The sequence below is a fragment of the Pempheris klunzingeri genome, chromosome 20 (assembly GCF_042242105.1).
Source record: "Pempheris klunzingeri isolate RE-2024b chromosome 20, fPemKlu1.hap1, whole genome shotgun sequence".
NCBI classification, from domain to species: domain Eukaryota; kingdom Metazoa; phylum Chordata; class Actinopteri; order Acropomatiformes; family Pempheridae; genus Pempheris; species Pempheris klunzingeri.
Genome location: NC_092031.1, coordinates 2,362,462 through 2,384,677, shown reverse-complemented (window position 1 = coordinate 2,384,677; position 22,216 = coordinate 2,362,462). Strand labels below are relative to the sequence as shown.

The window sequence follows — 22,216 nt, the reverse complement described above, 5'->3', positions numbered from 1 at the left end:
ATTTACCACCGCTAATATGCTATTATTTTGGGTCCAAACACTCCCACGATCACCGGACGGACACGGAAGTGAAGCCTTTTTACGTATGTCGTCACGTTCACGTACGTACCGGAAATTGGGAGGTTTTAATATCAAAATAAAGCTGCTTTATATCGCAAACAGGGAAAAGTGTTTATTGAACGTTGTATCCACGAACAAAACGTTAACACATCAATTCACGCGTTATATATATTATACGACACGTTAAAATCTTGAATCTTTAGGCTAGTAATAAAGTATGAGGTAACGGAAAATCTGTAATGGGACCACATGGATCACTAATGTCGAAAATGAGTTGAAATGAAATGTAAAATCACAAGAAACTTCTTGAAGAAAGAGACCATTATGTGGGTTATTAACTGCGACTTCTACCTAATCATTATCAGGTTGTTTTCTAATTAAAAATAAAAGTTCTGTCACCAAATCAAAGAGCGAAGTGCTTTATTTTGAAACTCTAACCGGAAAGCTCTGTCCTGTAGATGCTAAAGCAGCTAGCTTGACGTCGTAGCTTGAAGCTATCCACAACAGAGGAGCCAGAGGTCTGTTTTTTTTTGTCATTTTAATGAGCTGAAGCGGTTTGTTACTCGGTTTTAGTTCACCGGTGGCCGTCCTCTGATGGGAATTACCTCCAGGATGATTCCTACCGAGGATGCGTCCGCCAGGAAGCGGGAGATAGAGGAGAAACTGAAGCAGGTCAGACATGGCTGCAGAGGAAGGAAGCACCACAAAAGAGCCTCCCAGTGAAAATATTCATCAAACTGGTTTACTTTCGTGTTTAAATCGTCATGTAGGTGTTACTCCCCACTGACTGCGTGTGAGAAGTGAGCCAATGCTTTGCTGTGTGATGTTTCAGGAGCAGGAGACGCTGTCATTCATCCGGGAAAACCTGGAGAAGAGCGATCAGCTGACCAAGGGCATGGTAGGATGGACCACACACACACACACACACACACACACACACACACACACACACACACACACACACACACACACAAATACAAGCCCAACATCAAGAATAGATGAAGATTTAGTCATCCAGTCTTTGTTTTGTGGGATTTGATCTAAATCTGGTGTTGTGTGATTTGGTTGGTGGAAAAAAAAGTGGTGAAATCTCCCTTTTTTTTTAATGTTTTCATGACTCTGAAGTGGGTTTTAAATACTCACCAAAGCCAATATGTCATTCTAGTCCACGTTTGATTAGTAAGGACAATACATTTTTTTAGCTAGACCTGGTTTGGATCATAAAAAATGAAGACATAATCTTTTTCTACAGTCTCTCAGAAACAGAATTAAGATTTAATCTAAAACTGGAGTTTAAACTGTCTGCATGTCCGGGTGTGACACGTTCAAATGTAGTTTTTTTTCCAATATGGACCTCGTGTGATGTGGTCTGGTTAGAAAAAGATATGAAAACCTCCTTTGGTTTGTGATTTAATAAATAGATAAAAAGTTTTATAAACCTAAATCCTGTTTTTAACCATCAGGCGTCTCCACGTTAATCCAGATTATATAAAGTCTAAGTAAAACATTTTTTGTATGTAGCCTGGTTGCCAAACCTCTGTCTTTATTCCCTTTCGTTGTGAAAGTCCTCTCAGTCAAAGCAGCAGTTATCACAGTTTTAAATGTTCCGACGCCGTTCTCGTCCTGAAAGGTCTCCATCCTGTCCTCGTTCGAGAGTCGCCTGATGCAGCTGGAGAACTCCATCATCCCCGTCCACAAACAGACGGAGAACCTGCAGCGTCTGCAGGAGAACGTGGACAAGACTCTGTCCTGCATGGATCACGTCATCAGTTACTACCACGTGGCCAAAGACACGGACAGGATCATCAGAGAGGGGTGAGACGCTGGCTCTTAACTGGTGTCCCTTTATTTTGAGCATATATGGAAATTCTTCGATGCGTCTCGTGATTTCTGGTGTTTGTGTTTCAGGCCGACGGGCAGACTGGACGAGTATCTCGCTTGTATTGCAAAGATTCAGAAAGCTGTGGAGTACTTTCAAGATAACAACCCTGACAGCCCAGAACTCAACACAGTGGTACGTTACTAACCTTTATCTCATTATGTAAGTTTGACATTGTGGCGTATACACTGATTAGACTTATTGCAGAGAGTTGGAGGATAAGATTGATACCACAGTTAGTGCATGTTGCATGTAACTGCCTTTAAAACCACAAGTTGTTGTTTTTCCATTCCAGTTTTGTACAGATGAAGATCTTGCATGTTAATTAGTGAGCTTAAACACCATCTTGCATCACACAGTCTGTTATTGAAGTTTCTGACATTACAGAAGTGATCTGTACAGAGACAGACCTGTAAGATCCTTGTTCTTTAACCAGACACAGCTGTTGTGTCACACTATTCAAACCCACCAGACTGCATTGACAAAAACAGTAGTTTTACCTCGCAGAATACAGGAGCTGCTGGTCCACTGCTTCCTTAATCGTGTAATTTGTTTGTGTTAATGTGTGTTACACAAATATTGTGTTGAATTCAAACTATTTCTTTCAAACACCAAAGTCACACAATGAGACAAACTAACTTGTGGAAGACCAGCAACCCCCTTTGTAAAATGACTGTGTTTATCAATGGAGTCTGGTTGCTTTGAACAAAAAGGATTTTACAGGTCTGTAACTTTAGGGATCTGTAATTTTGTCAGACAATAACAGTCTGAGCCTGTCAGTGGCAAAAACAAGCACTTTTAGTGGAAATACTTGGCAAATGTCTACATTACAACCATTGTAGCCTGTTCACCACCCGTTCTTGTCTGGCTGGTGCGGTGATCTGCTTGTCCCAGGTTTAAAAACACCAGAGTGGCTGCACATAACAAGTGAAGAAGGTGCTGCGTACAAACAGCACTTTAAATGTAGAGGTTAAATAATTCACACAACTAGTTAATTGTCTGAGTCTGGTCAAACTGACTGCTGACACAAGTCAAGAATAAGCAGCGAGTTTTTTATTTCAAACTTTGTGTAGGAAACAAAATGCTGATGTCCTAAAAAACACAAATGCTGCTGCTTGTCTGCAGAAAGCGCGCTTCGAGAAAGGCAAAGAGCTGCTGGAGGCTGAGTTCCGCAGCCTCCTGACCCGCTATAGTAAACCCGTTCCCCCCATCCTCATCCTGGACGCCATCAGTGTGGACGACGAGCTGGAGGTGCAGGAGGAGGTGGTGCTGGAGCACCTGCCTGAAGCTGTGCTCCAAGACATCATCTGCATCGCCGGCTGGCTGGTGGAATACGGACGCAACCAGGGTACGCCTTTATTTTGTTGGTTAGCCGTAGCAACATCCTCTCATCTCTCCTTCCTCTTCTGGTTTTCCTGTTTCAGGCGGTTAAATCAGAGTAGGTTTTTCAAGTGAAAACAGAAAATGTCCCTTCTATAATCACATTGTGGACATAAGCTGCAGGAAAACTCAGTCCAGCTTGACGTGAATGTTGCAGATACTCTGTCGCTGCAGGATCCATCTTCCATGTGCACCAACTGTCACTGGTTACTTCCTCTTTTCTTCTTTATGAATTACAAAATCTAGACGGGCAGCTGTCAGATCAGGCCCAGGGTGTGTGATCATCAGCCACATGGAGGCAGAAACATTGCTGTCATCAAATTATGTTTTTATTTTTCTAATCTTTGCTTTTCTCGTTAAATACTGAACAGCATTACATCTTCATCTAGAGAGCATCACTGTTGTTTGAGTCCCAGCTCATAGATAGATGTGTGCAGCCAAACTCTTAAAAGGTCACGAGCCCAAACGGTCGAAGCTGAACTCGGCTGAATGAAGGAGCTAAGACACGCGTGCTGTGGCTGCTTATAGTTAGCATGAAGTCAGTGTTTAATATTGGACACGCTGATGTTTATCATGTGACATTTAGCAGCTTGTTAGCATCCTAACGGCAGCAGAACTTTCATGGGTGTCGTGTACTTCAGTATAATATAATAATAATAAGTTCAGTTTAATGATCAGCAGGGAGCATGAAGTACTGACCCACACATCACATTCTGCTTTGGCCCAGTGACTCAATCATTTATTCAGATTAAAAAGACGTTTCTGCCATGTTATTGTATTAATAAATCAGCCGATAATCAGGCTAAATGAACAATGATTTGGTGTAAATACAATTAATATGGTAGAAATATTTAAATCCCTGAAATGGTGTTGAATTAATACACTGAAAGAAATATTAATAAGTTAGTAAAAGATGATTTTAAAGGGCTGTAATGTTCCTGGTTTTCATTTGAAACTACTCCAGCTTTTTTACTGCATTCTTCATTGTGGCTCTTAGAACATAATTTATGTTATTAAGCCTAACAGACATTAAACAGAGCGAAAACACATCATATCACACATCATGTCCGAGTAACATACACTACACACTACAGGCAGAAAGTATTAAAAGTATTAAAAGTTAGATTAACACAGTGGATTTGGTCTTTTCACAGGATTTATTGGCGCTGAGAACAAAATAAAGCAACAGCAGCCTCATCCTTTAACCGCCTCCTCTCCCCTCCTGCAGATTTCATGAACGTCTACTTCCAGATCAGGTCCAACCAGCTGGATCGCTCCATCAAAGGCCTGAAGGATCACTTCCGCAAGAACAGCGCCTCCTCCGGGATCCTCTACTCGCCCGCCGTCCAAACCAAACGCAAGGACACGCCCACCAAAAAGGCTCCGAAGAGACCAGGTCAGCAGCAGACGTGCCGTCTCAGACCAGTTCAGCCTCAGAGTCCTCTTTTATAGACCAATCTAACCAGCATGATCGTTAAAGTAACCGCACACAGAGATCCACATCTTCAGCTCACTGATTAGTTTACCATCCAGCCACATTATTCTGTTTCAGGTGTCTAATGATCCCACTCACCGACCCGTAGAGCGCTGCTAGCCCACACTGTGTTTCCCTGTGATTTTACAGCCGGCTCTAACTAATCCTTCATCCTTTCCTCTTTCATAATCCCAATGTTGTGATGACAGTCTACATCCCAGGTAAACACCAAGCTTTAGTGTGTGCCTTGTGCCTGCTTCTGTCCGTCGGTTGCCACATTTCATGGCAAATAAGTGTGTAGTGGTGAGAAATGTGACCGTGAAACCTCTTGTAGGTTATTTTTATAGTACAGATGTGGGCCTCTAGTTTCACTGTGGTACGTGACTGCAGCCATGGTACGAGTTAGAGACCGAAAAGGTGGAATTAATCAGAAATAATGACCTGTTTCACCTCTTTTCTCATGAGCATTGTCCCAGCTTAAAGAATAACTTTATTTTTTAAAGCTGGACCCCATTTTTTTTTTACATATCTTGGGTTTGAAATGACAAAAAGTGTTGGAATTGGCTGTATTTTAATTCCTTGGGACAACTGCACCTGATCACAGTAGGTCCACTAAAAGAGCTTGTTTGATCCACTGACAGGCTCAGAGTGTTATTCTAAGTGTGTGACAGCATCATGGAAAGGATCCCTACAGAGAGAGACCTGGAAGATCCTTTTGGTTTAACCACAAACAGCACACACACCAGACTCCATTCACAAAAACAGCGATTTTACCTCACAGAACACAGGAGCTGGTTTGTTTTATTGATTTATTGCCCAGCTCTTGAATTATAATTAGTCTTTTGTTTCTTCATTAGTTTGCTTATTCATCAAACTCCAATTCTTTGTAGTAATCTTAAATAATCTTTTATAGATTATGTGTTTCTGTGTCTGTGACGACAGCAGCAGGAGATGGATGATATTGGATGCTGGTTCATTTTGCGTGTCGATGGCTGTGAAGCATCGACAGCAGTTTGCCACCATGAAACTAGAGGCCGCAGAGTTTCCACAGTGTGTTTGTGTAAATTAGTTGTGCAGAGTGGATGTGTGTGTGTGTGTGTGCTGTGGCCGGTGTGTAACAGCACTGTGTGTGTGTGGTGTTGATCAGAGGAGGCACACAGCTGATGATCTGCTTCCTCTGTTTGCACTGTTTTAAATGACAAAAAAAGACAACTAGATTTGTTCTTTCCTCGCGAGCGCTGCTTGAATTTGAATGAACTCCATCGACCTGAACTCACAGCTTGGTCCTGCTGCTGCTTGTGCTGAAGTGCCAGAACAACACGTCGACAAGAAAAATGATGTTGAGATATAGTGAATAGTTGAGATGGCAGTGAAGAGAGACAGATGTGTACTTGTAGCTGCTGTAGCTGCAGTATATTCTGCTCTAAGAGTTTTCTGACCTGTTAACAAGGGACAGAGAGACTGTGTGCAATGTAAAAGAGGCTGTTTGCTCTTTTAGCTCCTAGTTTTGGTTTCTGTGGTTCAGTCTGAGCAGCAGACACACACAGTTAGAGACAAGGTGGCAGATATTTCCCCAGGAGTTAGCAGAGTTCTTGCCTCATGTGTGACCGCAGCCTTTTGCCTCTTACTCTTTTTCTTTTCCCAGCGATTATCCAGCAGCAGGTTTTATCCTCCAACGTATTTTAGCAGCCTTATAGAGTGTTTTTACAGACTGTAGGTAAGAAATAACTAGATAACAAATAGTAGTAATTTAGATTTCCCCCCCTAAAGTTTATAGGAAACAAGCATGTAAATCACAATATACAGTGCTGAGGTCACAAATGGGGCTGGTTGAGACCAAACCAGAGCTAAAATCAGAGTACATATTGGACTCGGAGCCCTGTGCTTGCTGCATGTGTAAATAAGCAAGTGTTTGCTAAAAAGCTACTCATTACAACAGCGATCATAACCCAGAGTTCTTCCTTCTGCCCCCCCCCCCCAAAAAAGAAACGTACCAATCCCAGAATGCAGCTGTAAGTGTGCTCCGTGCTGACTAACTGACTAACCGAGCTCCAACATTGTGTTTTAATCCTGAGAATATGAAAGTAGTGTAACATGTAACACCGTAACCCACTGTTTCCCGGTGATAAGAGTAATATTAATGCTGGATCCGACTGTTCATTGTTTTAATTGTGATGGCTGTTTTGTGTAAACTGACCTAACCTGTTTCTTCTGCTCTTACACGACCTCAGGCAAACGTCCTGGTGTGTTTTCATGACGTAGCTGTAGTTGCTCTGTCTCACCTGGTCGTCCTGTTGTGTAGCTGTGATGCTAGGCTGTGTCCCCCCCGCCCCCCCCATCCCCCACCCCGACATACAAACCTCTGCTGCCTATCTCGGTGGTGGTGTCTGTATTTCAGCACTCACTTCCTAGCTCTCCTTTCTTCTTCTTCTTCTTCTTCTTCCTCCTCCGTCTTCTGTTTCTGGGCTGTCTGGACCTCGCTGCCCCCCCCCTCTTCTGGACTCTGTCTCTGTGTTTATGGGACCAGGGACCATTCGCAAGGCTCAGAACCTTCTGAAACAGTACTCACAGCATGGGCTGGATGGGAAAAAGGGGGGCTCTAACCTCACTCCTTTGGAAGGTAACGCACCCCGGTCTTCTCTTCGGTGTCTGTTTCTCCCTCCTGGCCGACACTGTTAGTGTTACCGCTGTCATGTGGTGTCTCGTTCAGAGCAACAGGCACACATACGTCTCTTCACAACAGTCACAACAGCTTTCGGATGCTAAACAGAGAACAAATGATATCTAATTAATCCTGGGAAAAGGCAGCTGAATATGTTTGGGTTTGTCTTTTAGCCCCAAATGAGGCCAGATGTGTTTTTAAGTGGTGAAAAGCAAACACATTCATCCTCAAGACGCTTAATCGCTGTTTAAAAAAGTATATTAGCACAGTAGCTATCATTTCTGGGACTGCTTTGTCTTTATGTTTGGTATTTTTCTCCTCTTTAATGGATAACTAGACTTGGTATAGATCCAACAGAAGACATGGAGCTTATTAATAATGTAGAGAAATAGTACATTGATAGATATAAGCCCCAAAAAAAGGCACTGCAACATTTGACTGATATATTAATATAATATATTTTAATTGAATTTTTTACTCTATGAAACTTAAAAAATGTGAAAAATGCAAATCACATGTTTGTGGAGTTTAATGTGAAGTCGTCAAACTCCCCTTTTTGTTAGATCAACAGTTCAAGATGTTTAATTTATGAACAAAATAAAAAAGCAGCAAATCCTCAGATGGAAGAAGCTGGAAGCAGAGAATCTGTCCTGTGTGGGGTTGGTGAAAGGCACTCTGGGAAATGTAGGAAAGTAGAGGTTGACAAAGCCAGTTGCAGGAAACTCTGAACACCAAAATTATAAAATGTGTTCAGCAGTGTGAAAATGTGAACAGATGGAGTGAACCTTCGAAAGCTGCTGTGACGTTTCTCTTTATGCTGGTTTAAACACACACACACACACACACGGACTAACTTACATCTCACACACACACACACACACACACAACCTCTCTGGGCACTTGACTTCAGTGGGTGTCCCCTGCTTCCTCCCCCCTGCTGGGTGCTTGGTGGTGGTCGGTACAGATGTTCCAGGTTCAGGTTTGCCCCCCCCCCCATCCCCATCCCCATCCACACACCCCTCCACCTCTGGCCTAGTCATGGCCCCCGGTGGTCTGACTAGGCCTGTGTCCCTGCTGCCCCGCCCCACCCACCAGGTTACGATCATGACCCCCGGGTCAAACACCACTCTGATGCCCTGACCGAGAAGCATGGGGCCGCCACAGGTGAGTGAGGGGAACACGAGGGGGAGAGGAGGAACAAATCAGGCCCATAACACATCTCATCACACAGCCTGCAGCACGAGCATTAACACCCCCACCTGAACACACACACACACACACACACACACACACACACACACACACACACACACACACACACTCTCTGTAACTACTCTTTGTGAACTATCTCTTCGTTAAGTGGCTGACTGGATCTTTGCTCGTGCGCCTCTCAGGAAAGGACGACGTCCTGGACATCGAGATCGACTCGTACATCCACTGCATCAGTGCCTTCGTCAAGCTGGCCCAGAGCGAGTACGCCCTCCTGGCCGAGATCATCCCCGAGCACCACCAGAAGAAGACCTTCGACTCCCTCATTCAGGTCCAACCATAGGCTTTATGTCAAGATCAGTGAAGCCAAGATACCTCCGTCGCCCCCTGGCTGCAGTATAAACCCCCCTATATATAAGTTATTTGTTTTATTTAAATGTAAATTAAGTTTGAGTATTTGTTGAAACGTGTGGGGAAACGGTTCATAATCCAAAGTGCACAACTGTAACAGAAGTAGTTTCCCATATGATCCAGCAGATGGCGCTCTAAGGCTGTTAGTGTGACCCACACACTGCTGCAGGAATGTCGTATCTTTGCAGCGTCGCCTTGGTTCCCTCGAGAAACAGCCAGTGGGATTCTTCCACTGGATTCAGGATTATTGCAGGAAAATCTCTCTGGCAGCCAAAAGTTTATGATAATCTTCACCAAAGTGTCTAACCGGTGTTTGGGTGGGAGATAATTGAGATGTTTATACACAGACTGGGTCACAGAGAAGTGACTGGAGCCCAGACAGTCGTCCTCATCATGACCCCAAAGGGTTAAAGTTATTGAAATGAGTCGATCAGGTTCAGTTGGATCTTTAGAGTCTAAAACATTTAACTCTCACTTGGAACTTCATGTAGAAATCAGTGAACTGTAGTGATCTTGACTTGATTTGACTCTCTGGTGCAGAATTTTGACTCTAAATGGATGAAAAACATACAAAGAATAATGTAGAGGGACTGTAGTCTTAATCTAAAACTGTCTAAATGTTTCAATAACAGTTCGTCACAGTACCTCGGATAATTATTTGCCAATAATTATAGAATTTTATTTATTACATCTGTTGAAATACATGAAAATATGTACTAGGGTTTTTAAGTCTAAGTCAAAAACGTCCCTTCAAAATCAAATATGCTTGTTGCTCATTCTAGATTTCAGAATAAGATATGATGGATTATGTAAATGTAGAATATGTTCTTTACTAAATGGATTTTATTATTTACAAAGTGTCAAATTAATTAATCTAATCAGTGAAATCAAACAATAACTAAAAGACAACAAACTTTTACTAAAAGTAACTTTTATTCAGGTTTTAATCTGACGTGCTCACAGAGAAAGTGAATAGTTCACCGAAGCATCACAACAAATCAATAAAACAGCAAATATTGACGAAACCTGTCACTGCTTTCCCCGGATTAAAGAGAATTCTGTTTATCGGTGTGTTTAATCCGCCTCCTGTCTCCACCATCTGTCCACAGGAGGCGCTGGACAACCTGATGCTGGAGGGAGACAACATCGTGTCTGCAGCTCGCAGGGCCATCGTGCGCCATGACTACTCAGCCGTCCTCACCATCTTCCCCATCCTCAGACACCTGAAAATGAACAAGTCTGAGTTCGACTCAACGCTGCAGGTCGACATCAGTTAACATGCTGCATGAAAAACAAACAAAAAAAAGTGATCTTTACTAGTGATCATGTGTTTTATTGTCTACAGGGAACAGCAGCGAGCACCAAGAACAAGCTGCCCACACTCATCACCTCTATGGAGACGATTGGAGCCAAAGCTCTGGAAGAGTTTGCAGACAGCATCAAGGCAAGAGGCTCACATTTTAATCTGCGTCACCAATCGCAGCTCATTCATCCAGTAATTAACTGAGCTGAATTCTCTCCCGTGTGGCCACAGAACGATCCGGATAAAGAGTACAACATGCCCAAGGACGGAACGGTCCACGAACTCACCAGCAACGTAAGCCGACCCTCACTCACCTCCGTGTTGCGTAACGGCGCTGGATTTGTTTGCTCTGTCTGCACTTCAAACTCAACACCTTTTCCACAAGGACTTCTGCTGTTTATCCGTCTCTGGGGACCCAGGTGGTCTCCATGGAAACAGCTAAGAGCGCCAGTGCACAGCATCTCGGTTTAATGAATAAGCGACGTGAAGGGGTTGCTTACCTTGACCTCTTTCCTGCAGGCCATCCTGTTCCTGCAGCAGCTGCTGGACTTCCACGAGACAGCTGGAGCCATGCTGGCCTCGCAAGGTACACACACACACACACACCTGGTGAGTCTCGTTATCTCAGACCTCCTGCTGCCCTGCTGCACCACCGTGATGCTGTGTGCTACTATTAGAAGTGGTCCCTGTCACCTGTGGGATCTAAACTAAGGTACATCAGTGAAGGTGTTTGGTTACTTGCACATAACTCCACTTATCCTGTGACAACGTCTCTGTACAGTGACACGAAACTATGAGGTTAAAGCTTTAGCTTAAGGGTTCTCAATCAGGAAGGAGCAGCATGTCAAAGCATCCAAGAGGTTTTTTCAAAAACGTTTAGTAACACTTTATTTTGAAGGTCCTGTATTTTCCCCATGGGAGCTGGAAATCTTTGGAAATTCTAATGTTAACGTGCTAAAAAATGCTTGAAAGTCTAATCGCACTAATGTAATAAATCACTCTCTGCCTGAATATGTTGCTTTTTAGATAAATAAATAATATCCCTTATTGATTTCAGTGCATCTAATTTACCACAGTCACAATGTGCCAGAAAAGCTTAAAAATGCACCTTGGAACTAATATCTGAATGGATCACTTTAATGAAAACAGCTGCAGCCGTTCTTCCTATACACTTTAGATTCAGCTGACTGACTCTGATTAATAAAGATGAATTTAAACATCTTCTCACCCTCCTGTGCAGTATAATATCTATTGATTAGAATATCTATTGATAATATAATCAGGAATAACGAGCTTCTTACACAATAATGATCCTGTTAACTGACTCCACTGTGACTCTGTCTGTGTTTGGACATTAAACATTGTGTTGGCTCACGTTTTAAACAGCCACATGATCAACTTCTCCTGCCAGCCATGAGTGTTATAGCAGTAAACAGGAGCAGCTGATCCCAGAGCTGTGCCGGAGAACCGATCCAATGATCAGTGGGTGCAGAAGAACGTCTCATGTTCTACACGTTCACAAGCAGCAGACGACCACGTTCCCTCTTCTTTAACATCATAACCGTGCCCAGCTAAAACAAGAAATCATGTCACTGTCCAGACACTTGGAGCCGCAGCCCATACTGGGGGGGCTGATCAGAAAAATGATCAGCTGTGTGTCCCAGTATTATCGAACCAACGCCGTCACTGGTTTCCTTATTTCTCCCCGTGTGCAGCTCCTCTGCTGCTTCCAGTCTGTGCAGCACGTGTTCAAAAGACTTAATCATCTATTCTGACTCTTAATCCAGTCCCCGCTCCTCTGCCGGTGTTCCCCGCTTTGCTTCCCTTTCTTTTCATCACCTGACTCTGCTCAGACCCCCGACCCTCCCCCCCGCTGCCTGGCCCCGCAATGACTGTTTGCTTACTCGGCTTGTACTCTGCACTAACAAATCTTTTCTAACCTTTTTGCACTTGTGCCTCTTTCTCTTTCTCTTTCTCTTCTGCCTTGCCTGGGCCCTTTTAGTACTGGGGGACACTTACAATATACCTTTAGACCCCCGAGGTAAGCAAAAGACCGTGGAAGGAAAACTCAGATACAAGTAAAAGTAGTCATTATTTTATTTATTATATGCTTAATATTGGTATTTTATCTCTGATTCATCACAATCTAATCACCGTCTGAATGTCAAGGTCGAGCTAATGTCTATTTTCTAAACTGATCATATGTTTAGATTTAGTAACAGCTGTCGTAAATCTAGTGGAGTGAAACGATTCTCTCTGATTGTAGAGGAGCAGAAGTATAAAGTAGTAAATACAAAGTGCTCAGTTACTTTACGCCACTGCAGATGAGTTAGATTCTGATTGTTTTCTGTGTCTGTAACGTTGTCGTCATGCTGAGTCCAGACACTATAACTGTTCTAGACTGATAGGAGAGGAGTGTGTTTTTTTTAAATGGGAACCTGAGGGCTTCGGCTCTAATTAGTACTTATTGTCACGAGGGGAGTTTGAGTGGAGATTCCTAGAGCAAGTGTTAATACGATCATTAAAGGAATAGTTCCGATTTTTTGAAGTAGGGTTGTATGAGGTACTTATTCACAGCGAGTGTGTCATTTGCATCTGATTGCTCCCGGTTTGGAGAAGCAGGCGAGAATCCGGGCTTAGATGCAAAGTAATGCACCACTGTGGACGGGAGCTGCAGAAAATGTCACTGAGCCACCTAAAAAAGATGTTTTTAGAATAATTTCACAGCTTCACCCTGCCGTCAGACAGCCCTTTCAACAGAGAAGTGAAAGTGCCACAAAGCCACCAGACTCCATTGACAAAAACAGTCATTTTACCTTGCAGAACACACGAGTTACGCTAGTCTACCACCACCTCACTGATCAGTTTTATTAAGTTATTGTGTGACTTCAGTGTGTTCAGAGGTTAATCTGGATCCAAACCGTTGCCTTAGTTCATCGATCAGTGCAGTGGTAGCACAGCAGTCTCTTGTGTTCTGCAAGGTAAAAACACTGTTTTCCTCAGTGGAGTCTTGTGGGTTTTTTCCTTCCCATGGAAAGAGATGTCTGACGGCAATGTAAAGTAGTGAAAATATTCTGAATATGGTGTACACTTAAACTGATGTAGATCTTTTTTTAGGTGGCTAAAATAATTCTGTATTTCTTATGTATATATCCATAGGTAATACACTGACTGTGAATAAATACCTCTTCAGATTATGCAAACTACCCCTTTAAGTAGTAAAACTCACAACTGTGGGTTATTTAATAAGCTTAAAGTACTGTTCGTGCTAACACCACCTGTGTTTCCTCCAGAGACGAGCTCCTCAGCGAGCAGCTACACCTCCGAGTTCAACAAAAGGCTCCTCAGTACTTACATATGTGAGTATGGAAGAAGTCGCCGCCTCTTTGCTGTGAAACGTTTTGTTCTGGAGACTAATGGGGGAGTTTTCCCTCTCAGGTAAGGTGCTGGGGAACCTGCAGCTCAACCTGCTCAGCAAATCCAAAGTGTACGAGGATTCGGCTCTGAGCGCCATCTTTCTGCACAACAACTACAACTACATCCTCAAGTCGCTGGAGAAGTGAGTTCTCCTCTTTTCAGTTGATTTACTGGTTTCATCATAAAGACAGCTAATTTGAATAGTTATTAACTTAACTTGAGCTACATTTAAAGGACGATACCAGTGTTTTTGCACGATGTGGACACACACACAGGTTTAAGTTGCTCTCAGTGTTACACAACAGTTTGTATACTTTAGGTTTTCGCCAATCACGACATTAGAGGGGTAACGATGAGTGAGTTAATGATCAACAGAAAATAAATCATAAACATTAGTTTAATACGCAGAAACACTAATTAATCTCCTGTTCCAGCTCTTCCAGTGTGAGGAATTAAACTAATTAATTTGAAAAGTAGCTGGTAGCTGCAGACCTACAACATTAAATGTGCTAATTGGAATCTTAAAGATATTTAGCTAATTAACTAATTATGTTATGTTATATTACTCTCTTCAGAGCCACCAGACGCCATTGACAAAAACAGTAATTTTACACGGTAGTTGCTGGTCTACTGTTGCCTCGATCAGATAGTTTAAACAGATAGTTTGAGTGTGCTACACAGACATTAGATTGTTGGACCTGAACTAACCCCAGAAAACACCAAAGAAACTAAGTGATGCAGGCAGCTGTAGTCGAGCCACTCCTGTGCTCTGTGAGGTAAAATAACTGCTTTTGTCAATGGAGTCTGGTGCGTTTGAACAGTGCAATATAACAGCTGTTTCTGGTCAAACAAAACTGATCCTACAAGTCCGTCTTTACAGGGATCTTTTCTCTAATGTTGTCAGACATTTTGAATAACAATCGTTTGAACCTACCAGTCATTTCGAAAACCCTAGTATATTAAAATAAGCCCCATGTTTAAGAACACCAGAGTTCTCCATTGAAGGATTTAGTTTATAAACTGTCAAATGTCTTCAGGTCTGAGCTGATCCAGCTGGTGACAGTAACTCAGAAGAAAGCGGAGAGTTCATACAGAGAGCTGATCGAGCAGCAGATCCTCACGTACAAGAGCAGGTAACCAACAAAGCTCAAACATGCTTCAGGTCTCTCTCACGTGCTCTTCACGGCTCTGTTTGATCTGGTTTTATCTGATCCTGTCGTAGCTGGTTCAAAGTCACGGAGCACCTGACGGACAGGAACATGCCTGTCTTCCAACCTGGCACCAAGGTCAGAACTTTATTGTCTCTCACTCTCGGACAAAAGCAAACACTTCTCCAATTCTGGTACAGACGTGTCAACTTTAACACGCCTGTATGGTTTCTGGCACCGGAGGAGACTTTTAGCTTCAGATGTTCTGGTTTTTACATTCGTTTACGTTCTTTCACTTTTGGGGAACTAAAAACACAGACCTGACCTTTCAAGGACCCAGGGATATATTTCAGTAATCTTTAAAAATTCATACGTACCTTATAAAATCCATGGAGAGTGTTTCATTTACACGCTGAAGCCGGATCGTCCATGTCCAGTGCTGCCTTTAGTAACTGAAGTCTCTCCTTCCTCCAGCTGAAAGACAAAGAGCGACAAGTGATAAAAGACAAATTCAAGGTGAGGGCAGAGGTCAAATATGCTCCGACGCACCAAACAGTCTAAAAATCCACACAAACAAACAAACAAAGGACAAACCTCTTTGCTCCTCTGTGCCTCTCAGGGCTTTAACGACGGCTTGGAGGAGCTGTGTAAGATCCAGAAGGGCTGGGCCATCCCAGACAAGGAGCAGCGAGACTTCATCCGTCAGGCGCAGAAGAGAGTGGTGTCTGACGCCTACAGGGCCTTCCTGCAGAGGTGAGAGTGACGCTGGTGGAAACACAGCCGCAGGGTTTAGTATTACTCCTCCTAACTTTAACTTCCTGCAAACAGTAATCTGTTATATTAGAATTCACAGTTTTAACATTGGCAGGTTACTTTCAGGCAGAGCTGCAGCAGCTTGAGTCCATAAAAAAGCACCGTGTTTCCATCCTCCAAGCAGGCCTGCTAAATGAAACTGCACACGAGCCGACTATGTAAATAAATCAGGGATGTGGAAGAGATTTCAATTTTAAATTCCCTCCCTCGCTCCTTCTGCTCGTCCTTTTATTTGCCCTCTAAAGTCAAAGTGATCCTGCAGCGAAACGCTTCACATCTGACAGATGTTTAATCAGAACGGTGACCATTTTTCTCTGCGTTTAATCCAGATGTGCCAACATCTCCTTCACCAAGAACCCTGAGAAGTATCACAAGTATCGACCGGAGGAAGTGGAGGAGATGATTGAAAAGCTGTTCGACACGTCCGCCTGAGCTGCGCTTTGATCAGCGCCCACTCGTGTTCCTCACGCTCTGCAAACACGTCTCAGCCCGAGCAAAACACGAGCTCCTTCAGCAGCAGCGGAGCTCAGCCTCTCCTCACTCCGCTGGCGCCCTCGTTGTGTCTGAATGTTTTGTACAAACACCGTGTATTTATGTAATGTAGCCGTTCCAAGCTTAGCATTTCAAACAAATAAAGGGAACTCTGTGAATTGGCTCGGGTCACGATTTGTTTTGTCGACAAGAGCGGATCATCGTTTGTGCAGCACATGAACACGAGCCGGAGCTTCGGTTTGGATAAATAACTGAACAGACGTCAGGAAAAGCTGCTCGGTTCCTGTATCTTGGTGCATAAAGCCCGTCATTAGAGCCTCGTGTGCATCCTAATGAGCACTGGAGGGCTTTTCTGTCGGAGAGACACTTGAAAGCTCCTCAGTGAGACGCCGTCACCAGATGTGACCTTTGCACAGGATTTGTTGATCAGTAGTCGAGGCTACCGAGCGCGAAGGTTTCCTCACAGATAATGACGGTGTGATGTGACAGCTCGTGGCTCAGTCAGTGTTAACGCTGCTCTAATCAATGTCTCGTTACTTACGGGTCACATGACTAAATGTGAGAGAAAGAGGTGGAATCTAGGTACATTTATACTTCAGTATTTTAATGGGTGTAATTTTAAGGCCAAATTATTTCATAATTGGAGACCAATAATACACATAGATGCTCACATTGACCAGTCTAACCCGGCACAGAGCTTCTTTAATTAGACATCAGTAGAAATGTATGGCTGAGCTGAGCATCATGAAGTTTCCATACTAATATATATATGTAAAAATAAAAGAAGCACTAAAATCCAATCATAAATGGGTTCAATGTGGTGTCTAGTTATTGTTTCTGCTGATAATCTGTAGTCACTGTGTCACATTAAGGGAGTATTAAAAAAAAAATCAGACATTTTCCTTGGAAAAATTGACAAAAATCGAAGCAGTGAAAGACAGAGATGAGTCCTCTGTGGCCTGTGTCATATTAACTCAGTAACATGGAGCCCAATCTCAGAGCCACTTTTTCCTCCAATACTTCTACTACTGGTCTTAGTTACTCTGCAGATTCAGGCCAACTAATACATTTTTACATGTTATTACAATGAGAAGCAGAAGACCGACTTCACAGACAAGCAACAGGAAACGTAATAAAGCACGAGACAATATGAGAGATGAGATGACGAGATTTTCAAATTCTGCCTTTTCCCGAAAATTAGCCTTAAATACATCTGGAACAAAAAGAAATGAAGACTGATTAAGCCTCTCACCACCAGTGTTTCACCATCACAGTAAATCGATGGTTTTAAATCTGCCGTCTGCAGTTTTACGTCGACCAGCAATGACGGAGGAGTTTCTCTTTCTGTGGACACGTATTTGTTTTATTTTCCACAAGGTTTACAGGATTACATCAACAATCAACCACCACAATACCATTATGACTGAGACAGTAAAAGATACAAAAAGCCACTGTTCTCCTTCACCCTGACCTCGCCCAGAAAGTTTCTGCTGCTCCAGATAAAAACAAACTCTTAATAAATAAAATTCATTATGTCGGCTTTCCTCATCAGCACAGTGTTCGTGTAATTACCAGAAAGTGCAGACAAAAGTTCGCACTGCAGCTTTAATTTGACCAAAAGTGAACCACAAAAGCTTTTTCTGGGTTTGATCCTGGAGGAATTCAGACTTTAGTCCAAAGTTTTAACCAAGAATCTACATCTAGAGACATCTAACGACAAGCACAGCTGATGTGTCTCACACACACTCAGTCCTGACACCAGGAACCTTCACTGTACTGGATGGATTTATTACTTCACAATAAAACTGTCGGCACGCATGAAAGCACAAAGAAACGTGTCAACTGGATCTCACATTACAGCAACAGGTCGGTTTTATGTTCTGTGACATTACAGCACACACACACACAACACTGAGGCTTCCAATGATAACAACTCATCACGCAGCAGAGCTTCAAAAAGTCCAAATCAGGAGAGTTAACGTGGCCACTAATATTATACCAGAACAATATTTGATACGGGTCGTGTCAACAGTATATTCCTCAGATGCTGATATCATGGGGGTTTTAGGCCCATTCCTTGGACTTGTACACAGTAATCCTGCAGTGTCCGACACACGTCCTCCCACCTGTTAGCGGTGTGGAAACAAACCAGCTATCTAAACGCTCACAGGGCCGTGGTGGAGGTGCTGCCCTAAAGAAACACACACATTTCTGGGTTGAGAAGGAGAAACACACGTGCTTTAAAACGTTTTAAAAAGGAAGGTTGAAGGAATAAAAGGGGGAGCGTGTGTTTGCACAAGTCCACCGCTTTCCAAAATCCTTGCAAAGAAGCAAAAGCAGCCACTCTGCTCCAATCGGAGGACACAAGGCTGCATGTGAATGGGATTATCTGAGGAATATTTATTCTCATTAGCCACGTACACAGCTTAGTAGGAATAAAGGCAAAAACTGGGTTATTTTGCACATTTGAACGTGGTCATTGAGGCTTGTTGAAGCATCTGTACAAGATGCTAAATAAGTAAGACAACAGTCAGAAAATCTGCGTGCTTGCGTAAGACTCCAACACCAGCCGTCCAACACCACCCACAGCTCCCCAGGCGGCCTCCAGCCACAGACCCTCTCCATGCAGCACTCATCTGACCAAACTGTAGTGAGTCACTCCATCTACAACCTCTTCACCTTGACACCGACGACCTACGTCAGGCAGGGCAGCTCTTTATCTTCATTTAAACCTTTTTCATATTTGAGTATTTTCCTTTCACTCTGATCCATACATTTTCCTGAATACCACAGTGGTGACATCATTTCATCTACTGTCTAAATCAATACTGTTTCTTTGAAATGGGCTTCATGAGGAAACACGTGTTCAGCCAGCAGTACTCTGCTCATTACTGACTTAAAAGGGACCCAGACAATTTCCAGGAAAAGTACTTCAGTGTCCGGCCAGCCGTCGATCAGGTTCAGAGTATTAGCTGAATCTTGTACACCTCGGTACATCGTGAAGTTTAGACCATTAAAGGCTGCGTACACAACTTATTTGAGAAGCTCGGACTCTTCTACGAGTCTGAGACTGTGAACTATCCAACGGGGATGGTTCCCTGCGGCACATCCTGCAGCTTTTCTATTGTCCTCAGGTATACGGTCTTCTTCACATCCACCTGTGCTGCAGTCTAGATGTTTCTAGTCCGGTGGGATGAATAGTTTCGGGGCGGTGTGTCGTCTAAAAATGGTTCCTGGGTACATTTGTAGTTCGTAATGTTCAGCTGGCTCTTCCTCTCCATCCTCCGGTCCGGTCGCAGGCCGTCATCTTCAGTTAGACGTCTCCACGCTGCTGACGCTGTTCACCACCTGGGCGGCGTGCACCTTGTTGACCTCCCTCCTCCGCAGCGAACAGCTGAACACCTTCCTGAAGCCCTTGCGGAAGTGCTTGGAGACGAGCGCGTAGACGATGGGGTTGAGGCAGGAGTTGGTGTAAGCCACCAGGTGGGAGAGGATGCGGAGGACGTAGGTGGTGTGGTTGAGGGGGAAGCGTCCAAACCACATGCAGAGGATGACCAGGTGATGGGGGAGCCAGCAGAGGCAGAAGAGAGCGGCGACGATGATGATCATCTTGGTGACTTTACGCTTGGCCCGCTTGGACTCGGACATGTCCTTTACGGGATCCACACTGGTCCACAGGTACCGGATGGTACGAGCGTAGGTGAGGCCCAGAACCAGGACGGGGATGAGGTAGCCAAAGATGAAGGTGCACACGTCCATAATGATGCGTGGCTTGGACTCCCAGGCAGGAATACACACCACAGTGCCAGCCAGGTCCATCTGTGTGTAATAGCTGAGATAAGGCCCCGAGAAAACCAAGGCCACGGCCCAAATTAGGCAAATGGCAGTCAGGGCATTCTTTGGCGTTCTCATCTCTCGGGAGCGGAGTGGGTAGCAAATGGCTAAATACCTGTAAGATCAGAGGGAAGACATGTGATCCAGATGTTCGTTATTGAGAGACACAAGTGACTACAGGTGTTGGTGAAGCTGCCAGATACACAAACACAACTGGATTAGGTTAAATGGTTAGGTAAATAAATGAGGTCAGTATTTAGGGTTGCTGTGTTTACACTGACGCCAAGGTGCTGCTGAAGTGCTGCTAAAGCAGCCCATGATGTGGTGATGTCCTCATGGGCTGGTTCATCATCATATTTCACCGCCCCATTGCATCCTCATGTGCTCTGACACTAACGTTAGCTAGCATAGCATCAGCTAGCTACTTGTGGGGGAGAGAGAAGGGGAGCAGAAATAGAAGAAACCCAATAGACTTATGCCTGTCGACACTTTCTCTCACCACTGGAGAGCTGCAGCTCAACTTTCTCTGCTTTGCTTTCATGCCATCACAAGTTTTGGGTGTCAGTTTGTAGCCGATCACTGGGAGTGTGCACACAGCATTGGGAGGCCCTTGTTGCTATGGTTACAATATTAATCAATGTGGTAAAGATTGTATTTGATATCAAATTCACCACTTGAGCTACTTGTGGATTATTTGTGACGACTTCGCCACATCAGACCAGACTTTTCTGCCAACCGTGAGCCGAGAGAGTAAATGAACATTGGTGCCAAAAAAACTTCATGATGTTCTAACTGGAAAAAAAAAAACCAACAACAACCCTGTAAAAACAGGATGCAGGAAATGGACGACTCCAATCAAACTGATCTGTCTGTGGAAGCCGGCGTCGGGCGTGCTGATGTGCATACCGGCACACAAACTGAGCGTGGCTGCTAATGGTGCGTGGGTTTTAATGTCCTGGATTAGTTTTACATCACAGCAAAGTGGACAAAGACAGTACATGGTTGAAGCGCCTGTCTGTCTGTCTGTCTGTCTGTCTGTCTGTGTGTCCTGGGCCCCACTCCACTAAAACCCTAACAACGCCTCTGTTGGCAAGAATTTACTTGCCAGATAAATAGACAGACAGACAGACAGGTAGACAAATAGATAGATAAATAGATAGATAGATAGATAGATAGATAGATAGATAGATAGATAGATAGATAGATAGATAGATAGATAGATAGATAGATAGATAGATAGATAGATAGATAGATAGATAGATAGATAGATAGATAGATAGATAGTAAAAGTGACCACCACCATGAATACAAACAAAATAAGTAATAAATAAGCAAACTAAAAATGTACCAAACGTTGCAGGTAAAAACTAAATACAAAGTGTGATGGACACTAGAAACTCCTGACTGTGCAGGTTAACAGTCAGATGTTCCCTCCTGTTCCACCTGAGCCTCATAATAAACTGTGGCGGACGCACCTGTCCAGGGAAACAGCTGTCAGGGTGAAGATGCTCGCGTACATGGTGAGAAAAATGATGAAGTGCACGACTTTACACACGACGGGTCCGAACACCCATTCATCCAGAGTGTAGATGGTGGCCTGGAAGGGCACGCAGAAGACAATGAAGCACAGGTCCGCTATCCCGAGGTTGAGGATGAACAGGTTGGTGGTCTTGGTGTTCATCTGTCCGTTGCGAAACAGAACGGCGAGGACCAGAGAGTTGCCCACGGTGCCGACCAGGAAGATGACGGAGAACCCCAGAGAAACCACCACCGACTCGGCTCTCCAGGAGGAGTTCACCGCGGAGAGATTCATCTTCATGTTGTGTTCATTCATGATTCTCTGCGCTCCGAAATCTGTCCGACAACATTGACGCGCGGTCCGTGGAGACGCGCGCCTCGACTGCGCGCAACAGCTCCACATCCAGACTCTGATGAATGTACAGCAGTGATGATCAGAGGCTGGGGAGGGAAACACACACACACACACACACACACACACACACACACACACACACCACCAACAAGTGGCATTCCCTCTCTCCCAGCCTGAAAACATCTTCCTTTCACCTCTAAAGACCTGGCGACATCACATCTTGGGTTATATCACCATAGTAGTTCATTCTGCTCAGCTGGG

The 22,216-nt window shown here is 43.9% G+C and overlaps 2 protein-coding genes across 7 annotated transcripts; one reads left to right on the top strand and one right to left on the bottom strand.

Moving 5' to 3' along the window:
- The first annotated feature begins 573 nt into the window (after positions 1 to 573).
- On the top strand, positions 574 to 16,409 carry exoc7 (exocyst complex component 7). Of its 6 annotated transcripts, XM_070851687.1 has the most exons (21): positions 574 to 732; positions 893 to 958; positions 1,691 to 1,875; positions 1,969 to 2,074; positions 3,065 to 3,287; positions 4,548 to 4,715; positions 5,003 to 5,014; positions 7,321 to 7,413; positions 8,551 to 8,619; positions 8,850 to 8,995; positions 10,185 to 10,337; positions 10,421 to 10,519; positions 10,610 to 10,672; positions 10,898 to 10,964; positions 13,672 to 13,737; positions 13,817 to 13,937; positions 14,833 to 14,928; positions 15,018 to 15,081; positions 15,418 to 15,459; positions 15,563 to 15,696; positions 16,086 to 16,409. In XM_070851687.1, exons 1-21 carry the CDS (start codon positions 655 to 657, stop codon positions 16,186 to 16,188), a joined length of 2,154 nt encoding a protein of 717 aa, XP_070707788.1. In that variant the 5' UTR covers positions 574 to 654; the 3' UTR covers positions 16,189 to 16,409. The 6 variants fall into 6 exon arrangements, with proteins under 6 accessions (XP_070707788.1, XP_070707789.1, XP_070707792.1 ...); XM_070851688.1 differs by lacking the exon at positions 5,003 to 5,014; XM_070851691.1 differs by lacking the exon at positions 7,321 to 7,413.
- Positions 16,410 to 19,445: 3,036 nt separating this feature from the next.
- On the bottom strand, positions 19,446 to 21,916 carry LOC139220270 (galanin receptor 2a). Its single transcript, XM_070852343.1, has 2 exons — positions 21,558 to 21,916; positions 19,446 to 20,197 (listed from the first exon to the last, which is right to left on the bottom strand). Exons 1-2 carry the CDS (start codon positions 21,914 to 21,916, stop codon positions 19,558 to 19,560), a joined length of 999 nt encoding a protein of 332 aa, XP_070708444.1. The 3' UTR covers positions 19,446 to 19,557.
- Positions 21,917 to 22,216: the final 300 nt, after the last annotated feature.

Bases quoted from the DNA above. Each gene is read 5' to 3' on its own strand.
- exoc7 (XM_070851687.1), top strand. From the start codon at position 655: ATGGGAATTACCTCCAGGATGATTCCTACCGAGGATGCGTCCGCCAGG. The intron at 3,288-4,547 runs GTACGCCTTTAT...CCCCTCCTGCAG, and splicing joins GGAATACGGACGCAACCAGG to ATTTCATGAACGTCTACTTC. The intron at 10,965-13,671 runs GTACACACACAC...TGTTTCCTCCAG, and splicing joins AGCCATGCTGGCCTCGCAAG to AGACGAGCTCCTCAGCGAGC.
- LOC139220270 (XM_070852343.1), bottom strand. From the start codon at position 21,916: ATGAATGAACACAACATGAAGATGAATCTCTCCGCGGTGAACTCCTCC. The intron at 20,198-21,557 runs GTGCGTCCGCCA...CTGATCTTACAG, and splicing joins ACAGCTGTTTCCCTGGACAG to GTATTTAGCCATTTGCTACC.